General features: G+C 60.3%; 1 protein-coding gene across 1 annotated transcript in view; it reads left to right on the forward strand.

The window, feature by feature from the left end:
* ANO1 (anoctamin 1) overlaps positions 1-22,788 on the forward strand; it is a gene marked incomplete at both ends in the record, with an annotated part of 141,891 nt that overhangs the window by 55,249 nt on the left and 63,854 nt on the right. Inside the window, 2 exons of the mRNA XM_080693707.1 lie at positions 5,309-5,481; positions 13,777-14,103. Of these exons, the coding sequence (XP_080549833.1) occupies positions 5,309-5,481; positions 13,777-14,103 (500 nt within the window). The remainder of the gene's footprint in view (positions 1-5,308; positions 5,482-13,776; positions 14,104-22,788) is intronic.

The following is a 22,788-nucleotide window of genomic DNA, read 5'->3' on the forward strand; positions in this document are numbered from 1 at the left end:
GGTCCTTCCTGCGCGGGATGCCCAGCTCAGGCGCGGGCACAGGCGGCCGCTGGCTCTCTGGGCGGCCCTGGGTCCGGGTGGCTTTCTCCTCCTGCGCTGGAATTGGTGGCGCTCCAGCCCCCTGAACACAGCAGACGTCCTAGCAGGGCGAAGCGGCTCTGCACGGAGATGCCCACCAGCCGGGTCGCCATGCCACCTGTACGCTTTGACTTTGTGGAGAGAAACGCCATCCCTCCCTCCTCCGTCTCTAATTCCAGGTGTGCTCGTGTGCGCGTGTGCGCGTGTGAACTGGACTCTGCCGTCAGGGGTAGGAGACCCAGGAGTTGGAAGCCCAGCTCACACTCTGGCCTGAACTTCATTCATTCATTCATTCATTCATTCATGTACTTATTTATTTATTTTGCGGTACTGGGGATGGAATCAGGGACATTCTACCTCTGAGCTACACTCCCTGCCCTATTTCTTATTCTTTATTTTGAAACAGGGTCTCACTGAGTTGCAGAGGGCTTCACTAAGTAGCTGAGGCTGGCTGCTAACCGCGATCCTCCTGTCTCAGCCTCCCAAATGCTGGGATTACAAGCGTGCCCACCGCGCCCGGCTTAAGGGGCATTCTACCTCCAACCTATATCCCCAACATTTTTTTTTTTTTTTGCAGGACTGGGGATGGAACTCAGGGGTATTCGACCTCTGAGCTACACCCCCAGCCCAATTTCTTTTAATTCTTTATTTTGAAACAGGGTCTCACTGAGTTGCAAAGGGCCTCACTAAGTAGCTGAGGCTGTCCGAGAACCGCGATCCTCCTGTCTCACTGGCCCGACCTTTTTTTTTTTTTTTTGGTGGTATTGGGGTTCCTGGAAGCCTTTCTACCTCCAGGCTACACTCTCAGACCTATTTTTACATTTTTATTTGGAAACAGGGTCTCCTAAGCCAGGGCCCGCGGCTGGCTTCGAACCTGTGCGATCCTCCTGTCTCCGCCTCCCAAGCGCAGGGATTACAAGCGTGCGCCACCACGCCCGGCGTGGCCCGACCTTTAAAGCAACTCTCAGCCTGGAGTGCTGGGCTGCGAGGTGTTCAGTAACAAAGTCGGCCCCTTGGGTCTTCGGGAGCTCAGGCCGAGGCCTTCAGTAACCCCGAGAGTGGCGGTTCTCGACTGGGGGGGTCACTTTTGCCCCCTGGAAGACTTTTCAAGGAGCTTGGAGACATTTCTGTTGCTACACCGGGGCCAGGGGAGAAGGTCCTGCTGGAGTCTACTGGGCAGAGGTCACCAGGAGGCCACAATACCCCTGCACTGAGGACGCTCACAGCCCCCACATCTGAGAATGAGCCCGCCCTGCCCGTCCAGGGGGTAGACAGGGTGGAGGGCTGTGCTGCAGCGACCCCAGGCACAGCCGCTCAGCCCACCCGAACGTGAGACACTCCAAGCCAGGCGCCAGAGCACAGGCCTGAAATCCCAGGACTCTCGGGAGGCTGAGACAGGAGGATCGCAGGTTCAAGGCCAGCGTCAGCAATTTAGCAAGACCTTGTTTCTAAATAAAAACTAAAATACAGCTCAGAGAACGACATCCCTGGGTTCAATCTCCAGTAACCCGTAACCCCCCCCAAAAAAAAATTTTTTTTTAAGGGATTTTTCATAGGCCACTTTACAAAGGTCAGCGAGGCCTCGTGCTGGCCAGGGGGAGCCGGGTCTGCGTCGGGTTGATGCTCTTGGCCTCAGCCCCGCATCCAGCGTCCGGGTGCCTCTTTTGGTCCCACTTTGGGGCTCCCGGCCTGCGCCGCGCACGCATGCACGAGGCAGGACCGCGGCCAGCCCCCCCCCCCCTCCACCGGGATCAGGCCCGAAACCCCGCGGGCCCGGCTCCCCGGGAGGCTGGCTCCCTCCACAGCTCGGCCTGCGCTGCCGTCCTGCCCTTCGGCGTCGTTCAGGGCCACGCACCAGCGGGCACCTGCGTCTTTGCTGACATTTCGGTCGTCCATGGGGTGTGCGAGCGGAAACGCGGGACACCAGAGGGCAAGGCGGCCACGGCGAAGCGTGAAGGCTGGGACTTCCTGAAATAAAACCCGTCCAGCCGATCAGGGTGCGCGCTTATGCTTTATTTAATTTAATTTAATTTTTTAGTAGTGGGGACTGCTGAACTCAGGAGCACTCCACCTCTGAGCTACACCCCCAGTCCTATTTAATTTTAATTTTAATTAATTAATTAAGTTATTACAGTACTGGGGTGGAACCTAGGGGCATTCTACCTCCAAGCTACAGCCCCTGCCCTATTTTTTATTCTTTATTTGGAAACGGCCTCACTGAGTTGCAGAGGGCCTCACTGAGTAGCTGAGGCCGTCTGCAAACTGTGATCCTCCAGTCTCAGCCTCCCAAAGGCTGGAATTACAAACATGCACCGCCACGCCTGGCTTATTTTTTATTTTGAAACAGGGTCTCACTAAATTGCTGAGGCTAGCCTTGAACCTGCGATCCTTCTGTCTCGGCTTCCCAAGTACTGGGATTGCAGAGATGAGCCACCATGGCGGCTGTTTCTACTAACTCCTGAGAAGGGAATTAGTGCTGCTGACACCTGGCCCTTTGAATTTTTACTAATTGGAAATTATTGGGGCTAAAAGCAGACAGTGCCACCAGGCGCGGTGACACACACCAGTGATCCCAGTACTTTGGAGGCTGGGACAGGAGGATCCCGGTTTACGGACAGCTTCAGCTACATAATGAGGCCCTCTGCAACTCAGTGAGACCCTGTTTCAAGATAAATAATAATTTTAAAAAATAGGGCTGGGGATGTAGCTCGGAGGTAGAATGCCCCTGGGTTCCATCCCCAGTACCGCCAAAAAAAAAAAAAAAAAATTTTTTTTTTTAAAAGTCTGGGTGTGTATGGCTTGAAGTAGAATGTTCTAGGGTTCAATCTCCAGGAGAGAGAGAGAGAGACAGACAGACAGACAGAGAGACTTGGAGAATGGTAGGACAGAGAAGAAGACAGAGCCGGTGTTGTTTTATAGACAAATCTGGCTGGGGCGCAGATCACAGAGCAGAGGTCAACAGCTCCCTTCGCAGTGGGCGCCCCGGGAGGGGAGGAGGAGCCGTGGGGAGGAGTCTCAGCTCCCTCCCGGGGTCGGCAGCCAAAAGCCACTTTCAAAACTTTTGGGAACACAGAGCGTCTGCACCGTCGGCGTCTCTCTCTCTGTATCTTTATCCGTCGACCCGCACATCTTTGCGTGTGTGTGTGATACCAGGGATTGAACCCGGAGCGTTCTACTAGAGAAGCCCCCCCCCAGCACTTTTTAAAAAATTGTAAACAGGGTCTCGCTCGGTTGCTGAGGGTCTAAGTTGCTGAGGCTGGCCTCGAACCTGCCATCCTCTTGTCTCAGCCTCCCAGGTGCTGGGATCCCAGGTTGGGCTCCACCACGCCCGGTCACACACACACACACACACACACACACACACACACACACACACACACACATTTTTTGCAGTGGCGCGCTGGGGGTAAATCCCAGGGTGCGCGGGAGGCGAGCGCGCTGTGTCGCGGAGACACACCCCCGGCCCCGGCCAATGACATTTTTACCCTTTTTTTTCTGAGCATGACTCCGTATGGGTTTCTGAGCAGTCTTTTACCACCTGAATGTAAGTCTAGAGACAGCATGTTGAGTTATGCAATGATCGTTGTTTACCAATAAGGCTGAAGTTACATAATCGCGCGTGCGTGCGTGTGTGTGTGTGTGTGTGTGTGTGTGTGTGATTCTTCCCAGCCCTGAGAATTTGAACTTTGGGGACCGGCCTCCCAGGCGTGACAACGACCCGGGAGGCCCGCTCCTGCGGGGACTTGGCAGGCCCGGAGCCCTTCTCCACGCCGGCTCTGGCAGCCCAAGGTAGAGACTAGAGACTTCGGGGCCTGCGCCCATCTGCGCGGCGGGCCCAGGCCCGAGCAGCCCTGCGGCCTCTCCAGGTTCACAGGTGCTCACGGCCCTGCCCGAGCCGGCAGGAAAGAGGACGTCACGCCAGGGCCAGGGCGAGGTCCCGCCAGGGCCAGGGCGACGGCAGCAGCCACGGCGGCCCTGGCGAGCACGTGCGGCCCCGGGCTTAGTGCCGGCCCGTGGTCTGGAAAGCGCCGGACCTCGGCTGGACCAGGCCCCGCCCCGTGGCCCCCGCGGCATCCCATCTCAGCCGATTCCACCTCGGGCAGCCTGGCCTGCCCATATGACCTTGGAAGGTGACCTTACAACCCCCTCTACGCGTCTTGAATCACCTGTATTAAGTAAGCAGTTAGTGAGCGCCAGCTGTATACACTTGGTAAATGTGCCGGCTTATGGGCGTGCCGCGGTTGAGGTTCAGCTGGGCTCTTCCCGCCTGCACGGAGAAAGGAAGCTCTCTTGCTTGGTGGGGGTAGAAATCCAGGAGGGCTTCCTGCAGGAGGTGGTACCCGAGGCTCACCAGGCGCTAACAGGATGTAAAGAGAACAGAAAGGGGCGGGGCTTGCTTCACCAGATGGGTGGCCCTGTGGCCCTAGGGGCCTCAGCCTGAAGGTACCCCAGGTGGAGGCTCTCCAGGAGGGGACCCTGCAGGTGGGGCCCCTGCTAGCGCCTGGGGGAGAGAGCTCACAGCCTCGGTCTCCCCTCAGGGAGGCAGCAGAGCCTCACTGCACACACCCGGCGCAGGTCAGGGAGCCTCTGGCCTGCGGAGTCTAAGCCTCCCTCTGCGAGATGGGTGAGCCCCTGCCCTTGCCGGCCGCAGGCCCTTGAGGTGAAAAGCCCTTCCCCCGTGGAAGGGGCCGCCTGCGCGCGGTCATCAAACACTCAGCTCTGAAGAGGAGCCAGGCAACGAGCAGCGGAGCGGGGAGGCTCCCGGAGGAGAGAGACCTGAGCGGCGGGAGCTCGGTGGGCGGGAGCCGCAGGGAAGGCTCCCCGCGCCCGGAGCCCCCAGCCCAGCTGCGAGCGGGGCCTTAGCGCTGGGGGCCTCTGGCTCACGGCAAGAGCTACTAAGAGTTTCCCTCTCCTGGTGTGAAATCGCTTAAAAAGAAAACAAAAAAAAAGAAAGTCCAAAGAGAGCACGTCCCCGGACAAAGCTTGGAGGGCGCGGGACGGAGAACTTGCTTCTGGGGCAGAACTTGCTTCTGGGTTTAAATTTTCTACGGAAAATCTGAGCCCCGGCCGCGGCCCCGCCTCGCAGCGCTGCTGTCTTTAAGGCCGAGCCGGCGGCCAGGTGGCGGCGCGGCCGGGCGGTGGCCGGCGGGGCGGGCGGAGCGGGCGGCGGCCACGTCCCCTCGGGCCGGCCCCCTGCGAGCCGCGAACAAGCCGCCGTCTCCGCTTGCAGAGGCCGCCGGGGCCGTGGACGGGGAGGGCGCGCCGCCCGGCGGGCCCCGCGAGCCGGCGGCCGCCATGAGGGTGCACGAGAAGTACTCGACGCTCCCGGCCGAGGACCGCAGCGTCCACATCATCAACATCTGCGCCATCGAGGACATCGGCTACCTGCCGTCCGAGGGCACGGTGAGTGCGGCGGGGCGCACCTGCGCGGGTGGGGCGGGGGCCTGGAGTCCAGGGCGGGAAGCTCAGCCTCCCCCCAGGCAGGGGCGCGCGGCCCCACTGGGACCCTCCCAGCCAGGCTGCGCGGGGAGGCCGGGTGGGGAGGCCCGGTGGGGCAGGGGTCGAGGGCGGAGGCCGCCTAGCCGCCACCCTGAGGGAGGGTGGTGGCCGCGGGGCTCCCGCCAACCCCCCTCCACCTGCCAGGCACTGGGCCCGGCACCGGAACTCTTAATGCCCCGGGCAGCCAGCAGGCGCCGGGCCGGGCAGATCGCTAGCTTTCTGCGCGGTCCTGTCTGCACCGGGCAGTGGAGTGCGGGCGGCGGAGCCCGGCGGGGTGGGGAACCCCGCTCCAGAGCTCCCGGGTCACCCGACCACTGTCCCAGGGGCCGGACTCAGCAGGTCCTGGGCATCTCTGGGGCAGAATTCACCCAAGGGGAGTTTGGCCAGGAGGACAAACGTGGCCCAAGGGGGCCGAGTCGTGCCGTGCGCCGGGCGGTGGGGGCGGGTGCAGGGCAGCACCTGGGAACTAAGAACCCCATCTTCTCTCTCCCTTCAGCCCCCTCAGGGCTCCTCTCCAAGCCCCCCTCCTCCAACATGGGGCTTCCCTGGTGGTCTCTCTCCCCTCAGGGCTGAGAGCCATGAACCCAGGGCCCCCTCCCCTGAGGGCCAGCGTGGGGGGGAGCAGCAGAGCCCGGCTGTGCCCTCCAGGGAAGGCCAGCACCCTCTGTCTCCCTTGCTCCCCTGGGGGCTCGGCCGGGGCTCCAGGTGATGCTTGGGCTGGTGGGGCATTGTTGATGGAGGGGCCTCTGCCTGTATAGAGCAGGGCGGCCCTCGGGGCAGCTCTTCGAGGGAGCTGTGTGCAGACTGCGCCCCTGGGCCCCCAGAGAGGGAGGGAGGGCCCGCCCTTCCGGAGCCTGGGGGTGATGGAATGTTACCCGCCTCGGTGACAGGGACAAAGGACAATTCCCCAGCACGGGCCAGCGCTGTGTCTTAGCTTGTTTAACGCACAACACCCCTGGGGGGTGCTGCTATTACGGCCAGGAACCCGGGGCTGAGGCGGGCCGGGCAGAGACTGTCTCCATGCCAATCACCGGGTTGATGGGCAGCTGGGGGGCCTGGCATCCCCAAGGAGAACTCATAGCGGGGTGTACCTGTAGTGGGGGGCCCAGAGGCGAGAACACAGGGGTTCAACTAAAGGCACAAGGTAATGGCGGTCACCCAGCTGACAGGGAGCTGGGCATTCTGGAGGGAGATGCTGTTAGGTTCGAGGGTGACCACGTGGAGTGAGAGTGGCCCCTGGGCTCCGGCCTCAGGGCAGGGAACTGTTGCTTGGCTACACCCAGCAGCCACCTGTCTCCCCAAATCCAGGGGGCCCCAACATCTGCCAAGAGGCAGCCCAGAAGCCGAGCGCGGTGGCGCACGCTCGTCATCCCAGCATTCGGGAGGCTGAGACCGGAGGATCTTGGTTCGCGGCCAGCCTCAGCTACTTAGTGAGGCCCTCTGCAACTCAGTGAGGCCCTGTTTCAAAATAAAAAATAGGGCAGGGGGTGTAGCTCGGAGTTCAAATGCCCCACGTTCCATCCCCAAACCTGCAAAAAAAAAAAAAAAAAAGAAAGAAAGAAAGAAAAGGAAAAAAAAGAGGCAGGGCAGCCCCGTGTGCAGGGCCTCGGAGTCCAGAGACGCAGATGGGCCCATGGCGCCGCTGACTCGTCTTGTTTTATTTTTGTTTTGTTGTGGGTTTTCGTTGTTGTTGTGTTTGGTGGTACTGGGGGTGGAACCCAGGGGCATTCTACCTCCAAACTACACCCCCAGCCTGAGTTTTTATCCTTTATTTTGAAACAGGGTCTCACTGAGTTGCAGCGGGCCTCACCAAGTAGCTGAGGCTGGCTGTGAACCTCAGTCCTCCCATCTCAGCCTCCTGAATGCTGGGGTGACAAGCCCGCGCCCCCACGCCCGCCCGGCTGGACTCTTGTTTTGCACCCAGATCTCATTTGAACTTGTTGCTTCTTGGGCGCGGAGGGCCGGGCACCACGGCCCCGGGCTTCTGGAAGGAGAGGCGCCCCAGACGGGCTGGCAGCAGCTTCGTGGCCAGAGGCTTGTTGGTGCAGGTCGGCCGGGATGACAGGGAGCGCCTCCGGGGTGTCCCCCGGCGCGGCACAGGCCAACAATCGTTGCTCAGGCATTACCCTGAGTCACTCAGCAAAGGCGGCTGCACAGGCCAGAGGGTGTGGGCTGCGTTTCAAACGGTTCCTGTCCCGTTCCCAGACCTGTGTCCAGATGTGCACATGTACGTCACGGAACAAGCCCTTCCCCTCCAGACTGCAGGGAGGCTGAGACAGGAGGATCGCAGGTTGGAGGCCGGCCTCAACAACTTAGGGAGACCCTGTTTCAAGAGAAAAAGGACTGGGAGTGTAGCTTGGAGATAGAATGCCCCGGGGTTTAATCCCCAATGCCCCCCCCCCAAAAAAAAACCCTGGAAAACCAGAGGCCGAGCGAGTACGGTGGGTTTTGTATTTTCTTATTGTTAATCTTTGTTTCTGTCTTTAAACTGCTGGCTGCCCGCACCCTGGGATCTGTGCGCTCCAGAGCCCAGACGCCAGGACTCCTTGGCCTGGTAGTGCCTGCCCCCCGCTGAGACGGGCCGTGCACAGGTTTACTGCAGATCAGGGAGAAGATCTGCTCCTACTGAGTAGGCTTTGGAATCATACGCGGATACATAGTGCTCACGATTTAATCTAAAAGAAAACGTTTGCTTTGAAATAAAAGCCAAGTCCTCCCGGGGAATCTGGAGTCTGAGCAGCAGAGCCCGCAGGCCCTCCATCGGGTCCCCCCGGCGTGTGGATTCTGTTCCTGGAGCTCCGACCGCCGACACCGGCGACTAAATGAGTGTCGGGCCCCGGCCGGGTCCACGCCCTGGACGCCGGACTCGGTCGCCTCCTCTGCCCCCCCCCCCAGCGCCGGGCTGGTCCTGGAGAGGCAGGTGCGGCCCAGATGTGGGCCGCCGGGCCGCCGCGCTGTGAAGGGGACCTTTGTCCTCTCGGCGCTGTCCCCTGTGACCTCAAGGAACCATTTCTCTGCCGCAGCTTGCCGCCTTCTTTGGGGAAGCGCCTTGCAGGAGCACCTCCCCCCAGGGCCCAGGAAGTGACCTTCTCCGGGCACACTTTATCCCCAACGGCATCCTGTGACCCATATCCGGAGATGTTTTTGTCCCCCTCACACAGAGGAGAAAATGGAGGCTCAGAAGCAAGGCGGGCTGAGGGGGCGGCCTGTGAGGTCGCTGGCCCGGCGGGGTCCCGGCTTCTGTGTCCTCGGGCCTGACGGCCGCCGCCACCCACTAGGCGCGGCCTCCTCACACGGCGCGCACCTGCGCCAGCTCGTTACACACCCGCGACCAAGATGGTGCGTGTGTGAACACCAGGGCCACCTGCCCCGCACTGAAAGATAGGGAAGAGGAAATCGCAGACCCATTCCCAAGCTTTCAACTGGGACACTTTGCAGAAAGTCTAACCCTCTCCCTGCAGTGTTTTTGTTTGTATATTTTTGTTTGTGGTACTGGGGATGGAACCCAGGGGCATTCTACCTCCGAGCTGCACCCCCAGCCCTATTTTTTTATTTTTGGTGTGTGGTACTCGGGTGGAACCCAGGGGCTTTTCTACCTTCAAGCTACACTCCCAGACCTATTTTATACTCTTTATTTGGAAACAGGGTCTCACTAAGTTGCTGAGAGCCTCACTAAGTAGCTGAGGCTGGCTTCGAACCCGCGCGATCCTCCTGCCTCAGCCTCCCAAGCGCGGGGATTACAAGCGTGCGCCACCGCGCCCGGCTCGCCAGCCCTATTTTTGATTTTTTATTTTGAAACAGGGTCTCACTGAGTTGCAAAGGCCTTACTAAGTAGCCGAGGCTGTCCTCGAACCGTGAGCCTCCTGTCTCAGCCTCCCGCATGCTGGGATTACAAGTGTGCGCCCCCACGCCCGGCCTCCCTGCAGTTTCTGTCTGCTGTTTTGTCTGTTTTTACACAAGCGAAGCGCCCATGCTCCGTGGGTCTAGGTGTCCCCCCCCCCAATTGCCAAGGCGAGCTCCGGCAGCCTCCCAGCCCGTGAGAGTGCAGCCTGAAGACCGCCCATGCTTTTTATTCAGAGGTTGCTACCCACGAACACTCACTAGAATAAGTGTATTCCCATTTTATAAGACTAAGCCCCGAACAGACAAAGCCATTTACCCAGGCATCCCACAGACGGAGCCGTCCCGGAGGCTCCTCCCGCACCGGGACTCCCGCCCAGCTCCTGTGATAAGTTGGTTGTTTTTTTTTTTCCGGGTCTGGGGATGGAACCCGAGCATTCAATCTCTGAGCTACAGCTCCTGCCCTATTTTTTATCCTTTATTTTGAAACAGGGTCTCACTGAGTTGCAGAGGGCCTCACTAAGTAGCTGAGGCTGGCCTCGAACCGCGACCCTTCGGTCTCAGCCTCCCGAATGCTGGGATGACAAGCGTGCAAAACCACGCCCCGCTAAGTTTTTAAAAGTCTGAATGTGGAGCCGAGCACTATGGTGTACACCTGTAATCCCAGTATTTGGGAGGCCTGAGACAGGATGATTGCAGGTTTGGGGCCAACCTCAGCAACTTAGTGAGACCCTGTCTCAAAAGAAAAAAAAAAAATGGGCTAAGGATGTAGGCCAGAGGCAGAATGCCCCGGGGTTCAATCCCCAGTATCACACATGCGCGGGCACACACACACACACACACACACACACACAAATAGATAAAAGGGCTGGCCTATACTCATGGGTAGAGTGTCCCTGGGTTCATACTCTAGTACCACAAAAAAAGCCGGGCGTGGTGGCGCACGCTGGTAATCCCCGCACTTGGGAGGCGGAGACAGGAGGATCGCGCAGGTTCGAAGCCAGCCTCGGCTACTTAGTGAGACCCTGTTTCTAAATAAAATACAAAATAGGTCTGGGAGTATAGCCTGGGGGTAGAATGCCCCTGGGTTCCATCCCCAGTAACACACACACACACACACACACACACACACACACACACACACACATATCAGCAATCTGAAGGTGGCAAGGGGCGGAGCTCAGGAGGAAGGCACATCCCCACTGCGGTCCACTCTGCCAGGACCTCTCTCCCCTCCCCGCCCCCAGCTCTCTGTCCGTGTACTCGTCTCAATTCCCAATGAGAACAAACTCCTCCGGGGTCTCACTCTCTGCGGGGCCGGTTATAAACCCTGTAAAGTCAAAAGCAGCGCCCCGCCTTCCTCCCGCCACGCTCTCTCTGACGAGGTCTGGGGTTCGCAGGAGGAAGAGGCTGAGCTCTGTGCGGAGCGACCCAGAGGTCAGGCGGGACGGCAGCCGCCGGCCAGGCCTCTGGCGGCCTCTTCCTCCGGGGTGGGGAGACCCCGGCCGCTCCCGAGGGCCACGGCCCGCTCTGCTGGGATGGCTCCGGCCCTTCCTTCTCTCCAAGGGTCTCTGCCCACCTGGTTTGGCACCAGCCCGCATCTTTGCCCGGCCCCCGTGTAGCAGGTCCTGGGAGGAGGTGTGTCAGGGCGGTCGCTGGCCCAGCCTCGGGACTTGGGGCCACCGTGAGCTCAGAGCAGCAGGTGGTCCTGGCACGGGCACTGGTGTTAGCCGAAGCAGCCAGAGCCCTGCAGATCCTGACAGTCTAAATCTCCTGCAGGTAAAATGGACCTAATTACGGTGCCTGCTCCTCACGGCAGCCAGCGAGGTTTCTGTGAGATGGTGTGCCTCGTGCCAAGAAAGCGCGTCCCCCTGGTCACTGTGCCCACCAAGCACCCGTGTGCCCGAGTGTGCAGACAGGCTGTGAGGCAGGGCTGCTCCCACCCCCTCCGCTCCACATCCCCCCAGGCCTCCTGGCTCCCGGGGATGGGGCCTCAGTTTCCCCGTAGACATGAGATGCCAGGGTCTTCCGTGAGCTCGGTCCTTCACTGGGTGGGCCAGGCTGCCACTCCTGCTGTCCTCAAAATCCAGCTCTTCCCACAGCCCTCCCGAAGCCCCCGCCCACACGACGTGGTCCTGGCCCTTAAGCGCCTGGCAGGGTCCACCGCCCGCTGGGCGGGGTGGATTTACTGTAGGTAACTCCGTGATGTAAGAGCTCCCTGCTGACCCCGCTGTGGGCAGCGCCATCAGGGGGCGGCACCCCAGGGCCAGAGAGGAGACGCAGGGGGCCATGACCCCACCTTCCCCCAGCCAGAATGAAAGAGAACAGACCCGCCATCACTACCTACAGAAGGAAGGACGGCACAGGCCACCAGACCCTGCTCACCAGCAAGTGGCTGTCCCTCGTCCCTGGCCCTCCCCGCCCCTGCCCCCACTGTGTGTGTGGAGTCCCCCCAGGCCTCGGCTCCAGGTGACCACGAGCCAGGGAGACATCTCCAGGCGACTGCATGGCCAGGTTGAGGCCAGCCTTCCTTGGCAAAGCCTGAGCTTTGTAAGGATGGAGGGCCTTCCCCAGACTCCTGCCCGGAGTGGCCTTGGATGGGGGGGGGGGACAGGTGTGGGGGGGACGTGAGGGGCAGAGGTGGCTGAAGGCCACGGTGGGGACAGAGGGGCATGGAGGGGTCCAGGAGTCCCCAGAGCCACAGTTTACCACAGTGGGGTCTTCGAGAGGAACAGAGCCTGACCTAGCTACTGTCCTACGCCGGGAAAACTGAGGCCAGGGGAGGAGGGGCTTCAGCCATGCGCAAGCTCAGGCTCCCACAGACAGCCTTGACCCCAGTGAGCATGTGTCTCCGGCTGGGAGCAGGTTTGGGGGCTCTGGGCACAGCCACAGGAACCAGGGAGAGAAAGGGGTCCAGGCCAGGCAGGGGCCAGCTTCGGGGTCGCTGCAGGTTGGGGGCTCCTTGGGCCACGCGGCTACGTCAGCTTGGTGTCGCGCATTTTTCTTTATTGCGAAAGCCCAGCTTGCTAACGGACCTGTCTGCTCACCAAGGGGGCCCTGGCGAATCAGGGCTGGCCGCGGCTGCCCCACCGCCACTCTGGAATTATGAGGAACGCCTGGCTTTTGAAACTACGTGCGTGGTGGCGGCCTACGCTTGTAATCCCGGGACTGGGAGGCTGACACAGGAGGATCACGCCGGTTCAAAGCCAGCCTCAGCTACTTAGTGAGGCTCTCAGCAGTTTAGTGAGACCCTGTTTCCAAATAAGATATAAAATATATATTTTATTTCCAAATAAAATATAAGCCTGGGAGTGTAACGTGGAGGCAGAAAGCCCCTAGGTTCCATCCCCAGCACTACTAAATAAATAATAAATAAATAAACTGCATGTGTGCTATCTCACGGGCCCCCTGGATTCCTTCAAATGAATAAAGAAACTTAGGCAGGACCAGGGGACACTGCCAGAACCCTGCCCCGCCCTTGCCCACGAACCGCGATCCTCCTGTCTCAGCCTCCCTAATGCTGGGATTGCAAACGTGAGCCACCACGCCCGCCCGGCTCCTTCATGGCCTTTTGCTCTCAGCCTTTAGCGTTGCTCTTCAGGAGCAGGAGGGTGGGCCTTCTGTCCAGCCCGGAGCCCAGCTGGCCCTCTGGGTGACCGGCGCGTGGCGTGGCGTCCTTGCGGGTGGCTAGCAGTGAAGGTCACCTGATGGAGCGTGCGCTGCAGGAAGACAGGTGCGTCTTCTGCGCATGCCAGCCCCTAGGACAGTGCTGGCTCACGGCCGGAGTTTAGGAAATAATCATCATTAGCGTCCATGGGGGGTGGCTCCTCAGTCCCTCAGATACCAGACTCCACGACGCTCAAGTCTCTCTTATAAAACTCTGTTATGAGCCGGGCGTGGGGCGCACGCTTGGAATCCCAGCACTTTGGAGGCTGAGACAGGAGGATCGCGGTTCGCGGCCAGCCTCAGCTACTCAGTGAGGCCCTCTGCAACTCAGTGAGACCCTGTTTCAAAATAAAGAGTTAAAAGTAGGGCTGGGGGTGTAGCTCGGAGGTAGGATGCCCCTGGGTTCCATTCCCAGTGCCGCAAAAAATAAAATAAAATAAAAATAAAAGGACTAGTAACCCCTAACAGTGAGGATGCCGACATGGTCCCTGCTCTGTGTCGTCTGGGGTTACTCAGGACCGCCGCGGGTTTTGCACAGGTTCCTCTGAGGTTGGCTCAAGCTGTGTGTGTCGGCCCTGCAGATTCAGAGCTGGCCGACACGGGCCGCCGCGTCTGTCGGGTGACTGCTGGGTGGGGCAGTGGCCGCGCCCCTCCGGCAGGACAGTGAACGCGTCTCTCCCCTTCTGCCCCCAGCTGCTGAACTCGCTGTCCGTGGACCCTGACGCCGAGAGCAAGTATGGTCTGTACTTCCGGGACGGGAAGCGCAGAGTGGATTACATCCTGGTGTACCACCACAAGAGGCCCTCGGGCAGCAGGACCCTGGCCCGCAGGGCGCAGCCCCAGGACGGCGGCGCCCCGGGGGCGCGCAGCGTCAAGCAGGACCACCCGCTGCCCGGCGGGGCGGGGCCCGTGGGCGCCGAGCCCCCGCTGGACTTCCAGGAGGACGCCAAGCGGTTCCGCCGGGAGGAATACGAGAGTAATCTGCTGGAGGCCGGCCTGGAGCTGGAGCGGGACGAGGACGTAACTATCCCGCCGTGGCGGGGGCGGGGGGCCATGTGCGCGGTTCTTCGACGGCACCCTCTGTGTGCTGTCTGTCTCCGGCTGGGGTGCGGTGGTTTCCGAGCGGCTCTGGGCCCGTCCTCCTCGCCCTGACCTTCAATGTCCGCGTTCCCCCCACTTCTGCTCGGTCCTGGTGGGGAGGGCGCGCCCGCTCGGAGGGCACCGAGGCCGGAGCCGCCCTGGGTTTTCCGGGTGGTCTCGGCCCTTCTCCGGGCCTTAGTCTCTCAGTTCTATAGAACAAGAAGAGAGGTGCGGGTCTCTGAGGGTCCCCAATGCTGTTACACTGCCTCCGGACCCCCACCCCCACGAAGCCCAAGAGTCTTGCTAAGAGAACGTTCTAGAGAGAGCGGAGGGTCCACTGGCCTGCCATCCCTGGCTGCCGAGGCAGCTGGGTGTGGGCGCGGCGGTGCGAGAGGGGCTCGGCAGGTGCGGCCTTCGACGAGTCATTGCTGTGCCGCCCCCGGCCGGCGTCTTGCCCTCCTGCGTGCAGAGTCCTTCCTTCCAGGGGGGGGGAGGCCCCGGCCCCGCACACTGTCCCTGTGCGATTAGCAAAGTCAGTCAAGGGCAGAAGACTAGTAGCTGGTTAACTTGGGGGCCTTTGAGCCAGCCATGGACGTTTGAAATACAAGTTGGCATGGTTCGAGATTGCGTCAGCCACTGGGTCCTTACGTCACCAGTACTTTTGCGTCAGTGACGGCAATTATACCCAAAGGCTGCGCGCTAGGGACCCGCGCCGTGAGCCAGTAGAAAGGGGCGATCGTAAATGCGGAGGGAGCCTCCTCCTACCCTGACCCCGTGGTGGCTGGTCGGGTCGAGGGAGCCTGTTCAGAGCATCTCTCTGGGCCCTGCCTCACCCCCCACCCAGGTCTGACCCTAACGGGGACTCCCCGAGTGGCTCCCTGGCTCTGAGGACAGCAGGCAGAAAGGAGCATGGCAGCCGGGCGTGGTGATGCGTACCTCTAATCCCAGTACTGGGGAGGCCGAGACAGGAGGATCGCAAGTTTGAGGCCAGCAGTCTGGGCCACTTAGTGAGACCTTCTTTCAAAATACAAAGTCTAGCCGGGCGTGGTGGCGCACGCTTGTAATCCCCAGCATTCGGGGGGCTGAGACAGGAGGATCGCGGTTCATGGACAGCCTCAGCTACTTAGTGAGGCCCTCTGCAACTCAGTGAGACCCTGTTTCAAAATAAAGAATAAAAAAAAGGGCTAGGGGTGTAGCTCGGAGGTAGAATGCTCCTGGGTTCCATCCCCAGTACTGCAAAAAAAAAAAAAAAAAAAAGGGTTGAGGGTGCAGCTCAGAAGGAGAGCCCCCTGGATTCAGTCTTTAAAAAAAAAAAAAAGGAAGAGCGTTGGCTTTCACTGGCTCTCCCATCATTCCTCCCGGCAGGTCCTGCGGGTTTTGAACAATACAGCCACTTTGTGGAGTTTATTCCAGCAGGTTATTTTATTAGCGAGGGCCGGCGTGGTTCCTCGCAGGCAGCAGGGCCCCAGAGCACTTGGTGCCCCGTCTCCTTCTCGTGGGACTTTCCAGCCAGGCCTCCCTTCCTGGCAGCAACTTGAAACTGGACAGAGCCTCCGAGATCGGGCGACCCAGACCGCCCAGGGCCAGATCCCTGACCTAGCCGGCTGAACTGCAGGGCCTCGGTTTCCCTGTCTGCAAGATAGAGCCAGCACTGGTGTTTCCACGGCGAGGTTGTCCTCGGTGCCCCTTCCGGAGCGCTCAGTGCACAGTACGGCACGTGGCACGTTCTGGCTGGCCGGTGCACTATCACAGCATATTTTGGGATGGCAGAGATGGAAAGAGAGGCGCATCCTTTCCGAGTCCCGCTAAATACCGTGTCATTAGGGTCCTTTTGAAATTTTATATCCTCTCTCATGTCTTTGAAATCAAAAGCTAAGGACATTGGTAACTGTCACCGAAAAATCTGGTTTTTCCATTAACAACCCCAACGTTTCATGGATAATTTGGCTGTAGAGCTAAATAACACCCTCTTAGAAATGAAAAATAGAGCCGAGCCGGTGGCCCATCCCTAGATCCCAGTACTTAGGAGGCCGAGCCAGGAGGGTCACAGGTTCAAGGCCGGCTCCAGCGACTTGGGCCCTCAACAACTTAGCAAGACCCTGTTTCAAAGTAAAGAATACAAAGGACTAGGGGTGCAGTAGCTGGGGGGCAGAGTACCCCTGGGTTGAATCCCCATGCCCCGCCCCCAGGTGTGTCAATGTGCTGGAGGTGTAGACATGGAAATTCAGGTTTTCCGAGCGGCTAAAGCCACTGCCTCCCACCCAGACCGAATCGCCAACTGTGTCCCGCAAAGGCCCGCGGACACCAGGCGCCTTCCCCCGAAGTGGACTGGCCCCAGCCCGCCACAGCACCTGCGGGTCCGCGAGCGGGAGCCTGGGCTGGGCGCGCGTGTTGCTGCCCCGCGGTGCGCGCGGCCGGCTGGCGAGGTTGTGCACCGGGCCGCAGTCCGATCTGTTCCAGGACAGAGTCCCTCTCGCTAATGAACCGTACGCAGCGCTGTGCTCAGGTTACGGAGCGCAAGAAGGCTGGCGATTTTGGAAACGAGAGAGCCCCCAGGAGAGCAGTCTTACCCTGGTCCAAGCAAAATTCAGGCCTCCGTGCAAGTTCATGGGCAGAAAACCCACAGAACTGATCAGACGCTCACCTGCCCCGCGACCCCCGCCCAGGCCTTCCGGAGCTGCGGTCCTCAGCCACCCCTTGGCCTTCGGTACTTAGCACCCCTAGCTGCTGCCTGGCTAGCAGCCGCCGCTAGGTCATAAAAGCCCAAGTGTCCCTGGACAAATGCCCTTGGGGGCCAGGACCCTTCCCCCACCGAGGGAATCCCACTTCAAGGCTGGTCACAGAGGCAAAAAATAAAGAAACCATAGAGGGAAGCAGGGTCTCCCAGGCGTGATGCCCCCCAGCAAGGCCGGGCAGCCTGGCAGAGGGTACCAGTGTGCCCCTGTGAGGCCCTTGGGCGTGTGCGCTGTGCTGCCCCCTGGGCCTGGGGGACCTCGAGGTCACACAGATGTGCCCTTTATGACTATCCCAAGACACCCTGTGGCCATTGATGCCTCTGGGAGACAAATGTGGCTGAGGGGCCCCAGGCAGCAATTAGGGGCCGGGTTACAGCCGTATCGGTCTTCAGCAGCCGCTGTAACAAATGACGGCCTAGATGGGAGGTTCAAAATTGTGCCCTCTTCCTCCCTTGGTTCAGGGTGTAGCGGGGCCTTGCGCCCTCCGGAGGCTCCGGGTGGGGGTCCTGGGGAGGGCCTTGTTCCTTGGCTCGTGGCCGCAGTGCTCCCAGCTCTGCCTTGGTCTCCCGTGGCCGCCTCTGTTGATTCTGTGTGCCTCTTCTAATGAGGGTGATCGTTCTTTAAACCTGTTACGACCCTGTTTCCAAATAAGGACATATTTATGGGTCCCGCAGTAGGGCTCGAACATCTCTGTTAGGTGAGTCCGTGTAAGCCCCTCCTCTGTCTGAGAATGCGCTGCAGTGGTGGTCCCAGAGCGGATTGACTGAGCAGGACGGGCCGAGCATAGTGGCCCGGCCCCCACGGCAGGGACAGGGCAGGTCCAGCCTCAGCCCGGCCAGCTTGCCTACAGGGCCAGGATGGACACCGCAATCCTGGAGTCTTGTCTAAGAGCAGCTCCCAGTGCAGCAGGACCAGGGTCCCAGCTGTCCTTTAGGACCAAAGGAGCGCGGGGAAGCCTTCTCCCAATGAGCCAGCGGGAACATCCCCAGAGGACGGCCCCTGGCATCATGAGAGCCCCCAGTGCCACATCAATACCCCAGACAGAGGCCCGGGGCTGGCTCCTGTGGGCCAGGGTCCAGGGGCAGAGCGGGGGAGTCCCAGAGAGTGGTCCCAGACCTCAGGTGGGCAGGAAAGGGCTTGACCATCTCCCCCCAGGGCAGCCTTCAGAGCCGCCTTCTCTAGAGGTCTGGGGAGCCCTGGGACGGCGTGGAGGGAAAGGCCAGGAGGTCAGGTCCTAGGAGTGCCCAGTCCCTCCCTGTCTTCCCCCCCCCCCCCCCCCGTCTCCCTCCTCCTCCACTCCCCCGTGGGGTCAGCTTACAGGGCGCCCATTAAAAGGACAAAAGGAATTCCTGGCCAACATGTTTTCTCAGAGTGAAAGCCCATTAGCATGCGTGTCCAGCCTCAGAGCCAGCTGGACGTTATTTATGCCCCCCAGGTCCCCGTAGTGAACCCCAGCTCTGCAGCCCCGGCCCTGTGCGCTGGGGTGGCCCGGCCCCCGCTGCCCAGTGCTGGGCCCAGATTCTGGCAGATTCTGGTAGACTGTGAACAAGCAACCCTGTCCAAGGTGCCTTGCTCCCCTGCCGCCTGGGGCTCCTCTGCCCCCACCTGGCTTGCCGGGGTCTCAGAATGCTCCCTGGGAGCGGGCAGGCGGGCGGGTGGGCAGGAGTCACCCCGTGGCATCGCTCCCTATCTTTGAGGTTGCTGTTTTTGAAGGGCAGGTGCAGCCGGGCGTGGTGGTGCACGCTTGTAATCCCAGCACTTGGGAGGCTGAGACAGGAGGATCAGGGTTCGCAGACAGCCTCAGCTACTTAGTGAGGCCCTCTGCAACTCAGTGAGACCCTGCTTCAGAATAAAGAATAAAATAGGGCTAGGGGTGTAGTTCGGTGCTAGAACACCCCTGGGTTCCATCTCCAGTACCAAATAAATAAATAAAATAAGGTTGGGGGGTAGCTCAGAGGTAGAATGCACCTGAGTTTAATCCCTGCACGGGGACCCCAGGGTGTAGGCAGTGGTGGAGTAGGTGGCCATGGTCACAGGAGAGGAGAAATGTAGTTCTTGCTGTTCCACAGAGGCGCCATGTTGAGCAGTTCTGGGGGTTATCGTGGGCTGGGTACTGGCCTCTAATCAGGGCGGCTTCAAGACGGAGGAGGGAGGGGGTCATGAACATGGCTGAGTGAGGGAGAGGGTCTCCATGTCAAGGGTCTCGGGCTTAATCCTTGGTTTTCTTTTCTTTCTTTCTTTCTTCCTTCCTTCCTTTCCTTCCTCTCTCCCTCCCTCCCTCCCTTCCTTCCAGTACGAGGGACCAAACCCAGGGCATTCTACCTTTGAGCAGCCCTCAGCCCTATTTATTATTATTATTTATTTTGAAGCAGCGCCTCACTAAGTAGCTGAGTCTGGCCACGAACCCGTAACTCTCCTGTCTCAGCCTCCCAGGTACTGGGATTACGAGCGTGCGCCGCCGCACCATTCTTATTTTGTATGTTGAAACAGAGTCACTAAATTGCCGAGGGCTTCTCTAGATAGCTGAGGCTGGTCGTGAACCCGCGATCCTCCTGTCTCGGCCTCCCAGGTGTTGGCAAATATCCTAAGTTGATAAATATCGGGACGAGGAGTGCACAGCTCAACGGCAGAACAGATTTGGAAATAAATCTGGGAGGAGCCCCTGGCCGGGGCCCTGTCCTGCAGACTAGGGGATTTTTATGAGGAGGGAGAGATAGAGTTGAGGCTTTTCCGCACCGGCGGTCTTGACGGGGGCTGGTGGGGAGATTTATGGGCTGAGGATACCGTGTCCAGGTCTCTACCCCAGTCTGCCGGCGTGGCTCTGCTCCTGACTCTTCTGTCTGTGGTTTCTTCCTTTACCTCCTGGGTCTTCCACTAGGCCCAGAGATGTGAGGGTCTCCCCCCCCCCCACCGCCTGCCTCACTTTGGCCCCTGGTGCGTAGAAACACGCTTTTGTCACAGGGAATTCTGGGCTTTTTTTTTTTTTTCCAGTACTGAGGATGGAGCCCAGGGGCATTCTACCTCCAAGTTACATCCCCAGCCCTATTTTTTAATTCTTTCTTTTTTGAAACGGGGTCTCACTGAGTTGCAGAGGGCCTCCCTAAGTAGCTGAGGCTGAGAACCACAATCCTCTCGTCTCAGCCTCCCGAATGCTGGGATTACAAGCGTGGGCCGCCACGCCAGGCTCCGGACTTTTCTTTTTAGGCTTCAGCTTTAAAGGCTCCCCCCCAGGATGGCTCGCCTGGGGGGCCCAGGTGGTGTGGGGGACTCTGCCATCCAGCCGTAGTTCTGAGATCCTCACCGCCAAGCCCCAGGGGGAGCAGGAAGCAGGAGTCAGCTCTTTGACGGGGGCTCTGCGGCTGCTGCTCTTGACTCTCTGGGAGCCTGCAGTGGGCCACCGCCGGGCGCTGGTGCCCCGGGAACTGGAGCGGCCCTGGGTTGCCCCCCTAGCGCCAGCCTCCTGCTTCCCTCCCAGGACCTGAGCGTTTGCCAGCGACAGCTGTGGAGTGTCTAGTTCTCGTTGGGATCCTTCTTATTATTTCTAGAAGTTTTGCCTGGTTCTTGTCCAAACGGCCGTGCCGGGTTTTTTTTTTATTATTATTATTATTATCATTTCCCGTCCTTTGCAGACCTTTTCTGCCTGGAGGTTTATTTCTCCAACTGAGCTGAGCTGACTCGGCAGAAGGCTGGTCTCACACTCTCAGGACCCGGCCCGGTGCTGGCTTCTGTCTGTGTCACCTGCCGATCTGCCCCAGCCCGCCCGCCCGGGCTGTCTCCCATCTGGTGGGCCAGGCCCCCTTGTCTGCCGGCCCCTGACCTTGGGGGTCCTCCGGAAATTCAGGTGTCCTTGTCCATGATGGACAGGAACCGCCCCAACCACGCCAGGGGCTCGGCCCCGCAGCCTGCCGGGGGCTTCGCTTCCTCCTTCCCCTCCTCTCTCTTCTCCCTGCTATTCAGGACAAATAAACACGCCGGTGTGGGGGTGGGACTGATTCACAGCGCCGGCCACTTCCCGTGGTATAAACGCAACCCCGTGGCCTATCTCAGGCTCCCAGGGGTTAACAACTGGCTCGCCTCGAGCCAGCTCCTCTGCAAAGGGCCAGCGCTTCCTTTGTGGATTTACCAAAAGTGCCCCGTCGCCCAGCGGCGTGTGGGAGGTCTCCTGAGCCACTGCCCACGTCGGTGGGTCTCTCCGTCCCCCAGGCCACCGGAGGCCAGGCCAGGTGGCCCGTCGGTGGGTGGCCTTCGGGAGGACACAGTCCCGGGGACACCTCGGGGCCTAGGTCCTCCACTGAGCGCCCGGGCAGCTCCCTGCTGAGTGGAACCATGGCTGGGTCTCTTCTGTGTGTGTGTGTGTGTGTGTGTGTGTGTGTGTGTGTGTGTGTGTGTGAACAAGCCACCCTCCGGCAGGCCTGGGGCCAGACCCCGGGGGTAGGGGGAGGATCGCAGCCGGCCCCACCATATCCTTGGCAAAGACCAACTGTACCTGGTCCCCACACGGAGACCACGCCCTTGGCCCCCAGTGTCCCTGAGATGTGAGTCTGGGGACGGGGTCTAAAGGGTACAGAGGGAGCGGTCACCCCATCGCTCGGGTGGGAGCCAGGTCCCCGTGGACGTACGCACGTGGCCAGCAATAACCAAGACGTGTGCAATGTCAGTTAGTGGGGGCACCGCCCTGCTGCCCTAGGCCTGCTGCTCAGTGCCCAGGCCCTCTGGGAGCCGGGGGGGGGGGGGGCGGAGGACAGGTCGTCCCCGGGCAGCGTCCTGCTCTGCCTCCATCCTGAGGCTCCTGGACCAGGTGGCCCCAGGCCTTCCCGGCCCCACAACTGTGGCTACTTCAGTGGACACCCCAGATCAGCCTGGGGGCCGGGCAAGGTGGAATGAATGCCAGGACCACCCCCAGCAGGCACACAGAAGACGGGCCCCTTTCCTCTTCCCCTGACCCGCTCAGCACATGTCACCAAGCTCCTGTTGTGTGACAGCCACTGCCCTCGCTCCTGGGGACACCTGCCCGAGGCAGTTCTGTCCCAGCTCACTTCTTGCCGGAAGCCAGCGCCAACGGGGAAGGGCAGGCTGGTGCCAGACCGTGGGTCGGAGGGTAGGACCACACAGGGCCTGCCTGTGGGGACCTTCGTAGCTTTTATTTGTGGTTTTCTTCGGAGAGCACCGGAAGCCATTCTGGTGAGCCCAGAATACTTTCAAGCTGGGCTGGGAGTGGAGGTTTCAACACGGTGAGCTTGCTGGGCGCGGCAGCCCGCACCTGTGACCCCAGTAACCGGGAGGCTGAGACGGGAGGATCGGGAGTTCAAGGCCAGCCTCCACAACTTAGTGAGGACCTCAGCAACTTAGACTGTTTTCAAAAAGGAAAAGGGCCAGGGGTGTAGCTCAGAAGTAGAATGCTCCTGGTCTCAACCCCCAGGATAAAAGAAAAGAGGAAGGGAGGGAGGGAGAAGGGAGGGAGGGACTTAATCTGTGCTCTTGCTGAGGTTTCTTTGGCCTCCCACAGCCCTCCCTTTCCGGCCGGGGACTATTTTGGGGCCCCAGCTCTGTCCCCTCGGGGAGCCCTGAAGCCTGGCCAGCCTGACTCTCAGCCCTGGTGGGTCTGTGGCCTCCAATGCTCCAGCCCCGGGGTCCAGAGCGGGAGCGAGCTCATCCTCTGGGGCTTGGGCCGGGGCAGAGGGCCCACAGTCCCTGGCGCTTCCCGCGGTGGGCGGCTGCGCTCAGGCTGGGTGCCGCGTCTTAAAACATCCCGTGTGCTTCTGTTGAACTGGCCCCACGAGCCCTTTCCCAAATCCCACCGCCGTTTCCTGGGAGCAGCCCCGCTGGTCCCGCTCGCCCTCCGCACAGCCAGGAGGCTCGACGCAGAGTCTAGTGCGGACAGGAAGGCGCT

Source organism: Muscardinus avellanarius, assembly GCF_963383645.1.
Source record: "Muscardinus avellanarius genome assembly, chromosome: 1".
NCBI classification, from domain to species: domain Eukaryota; kingdom Metazoa; phylum Chordata; class Mammalia; order Rodentia; family Gliridae; genus Muscardinus; species Muscardinus avellanarius.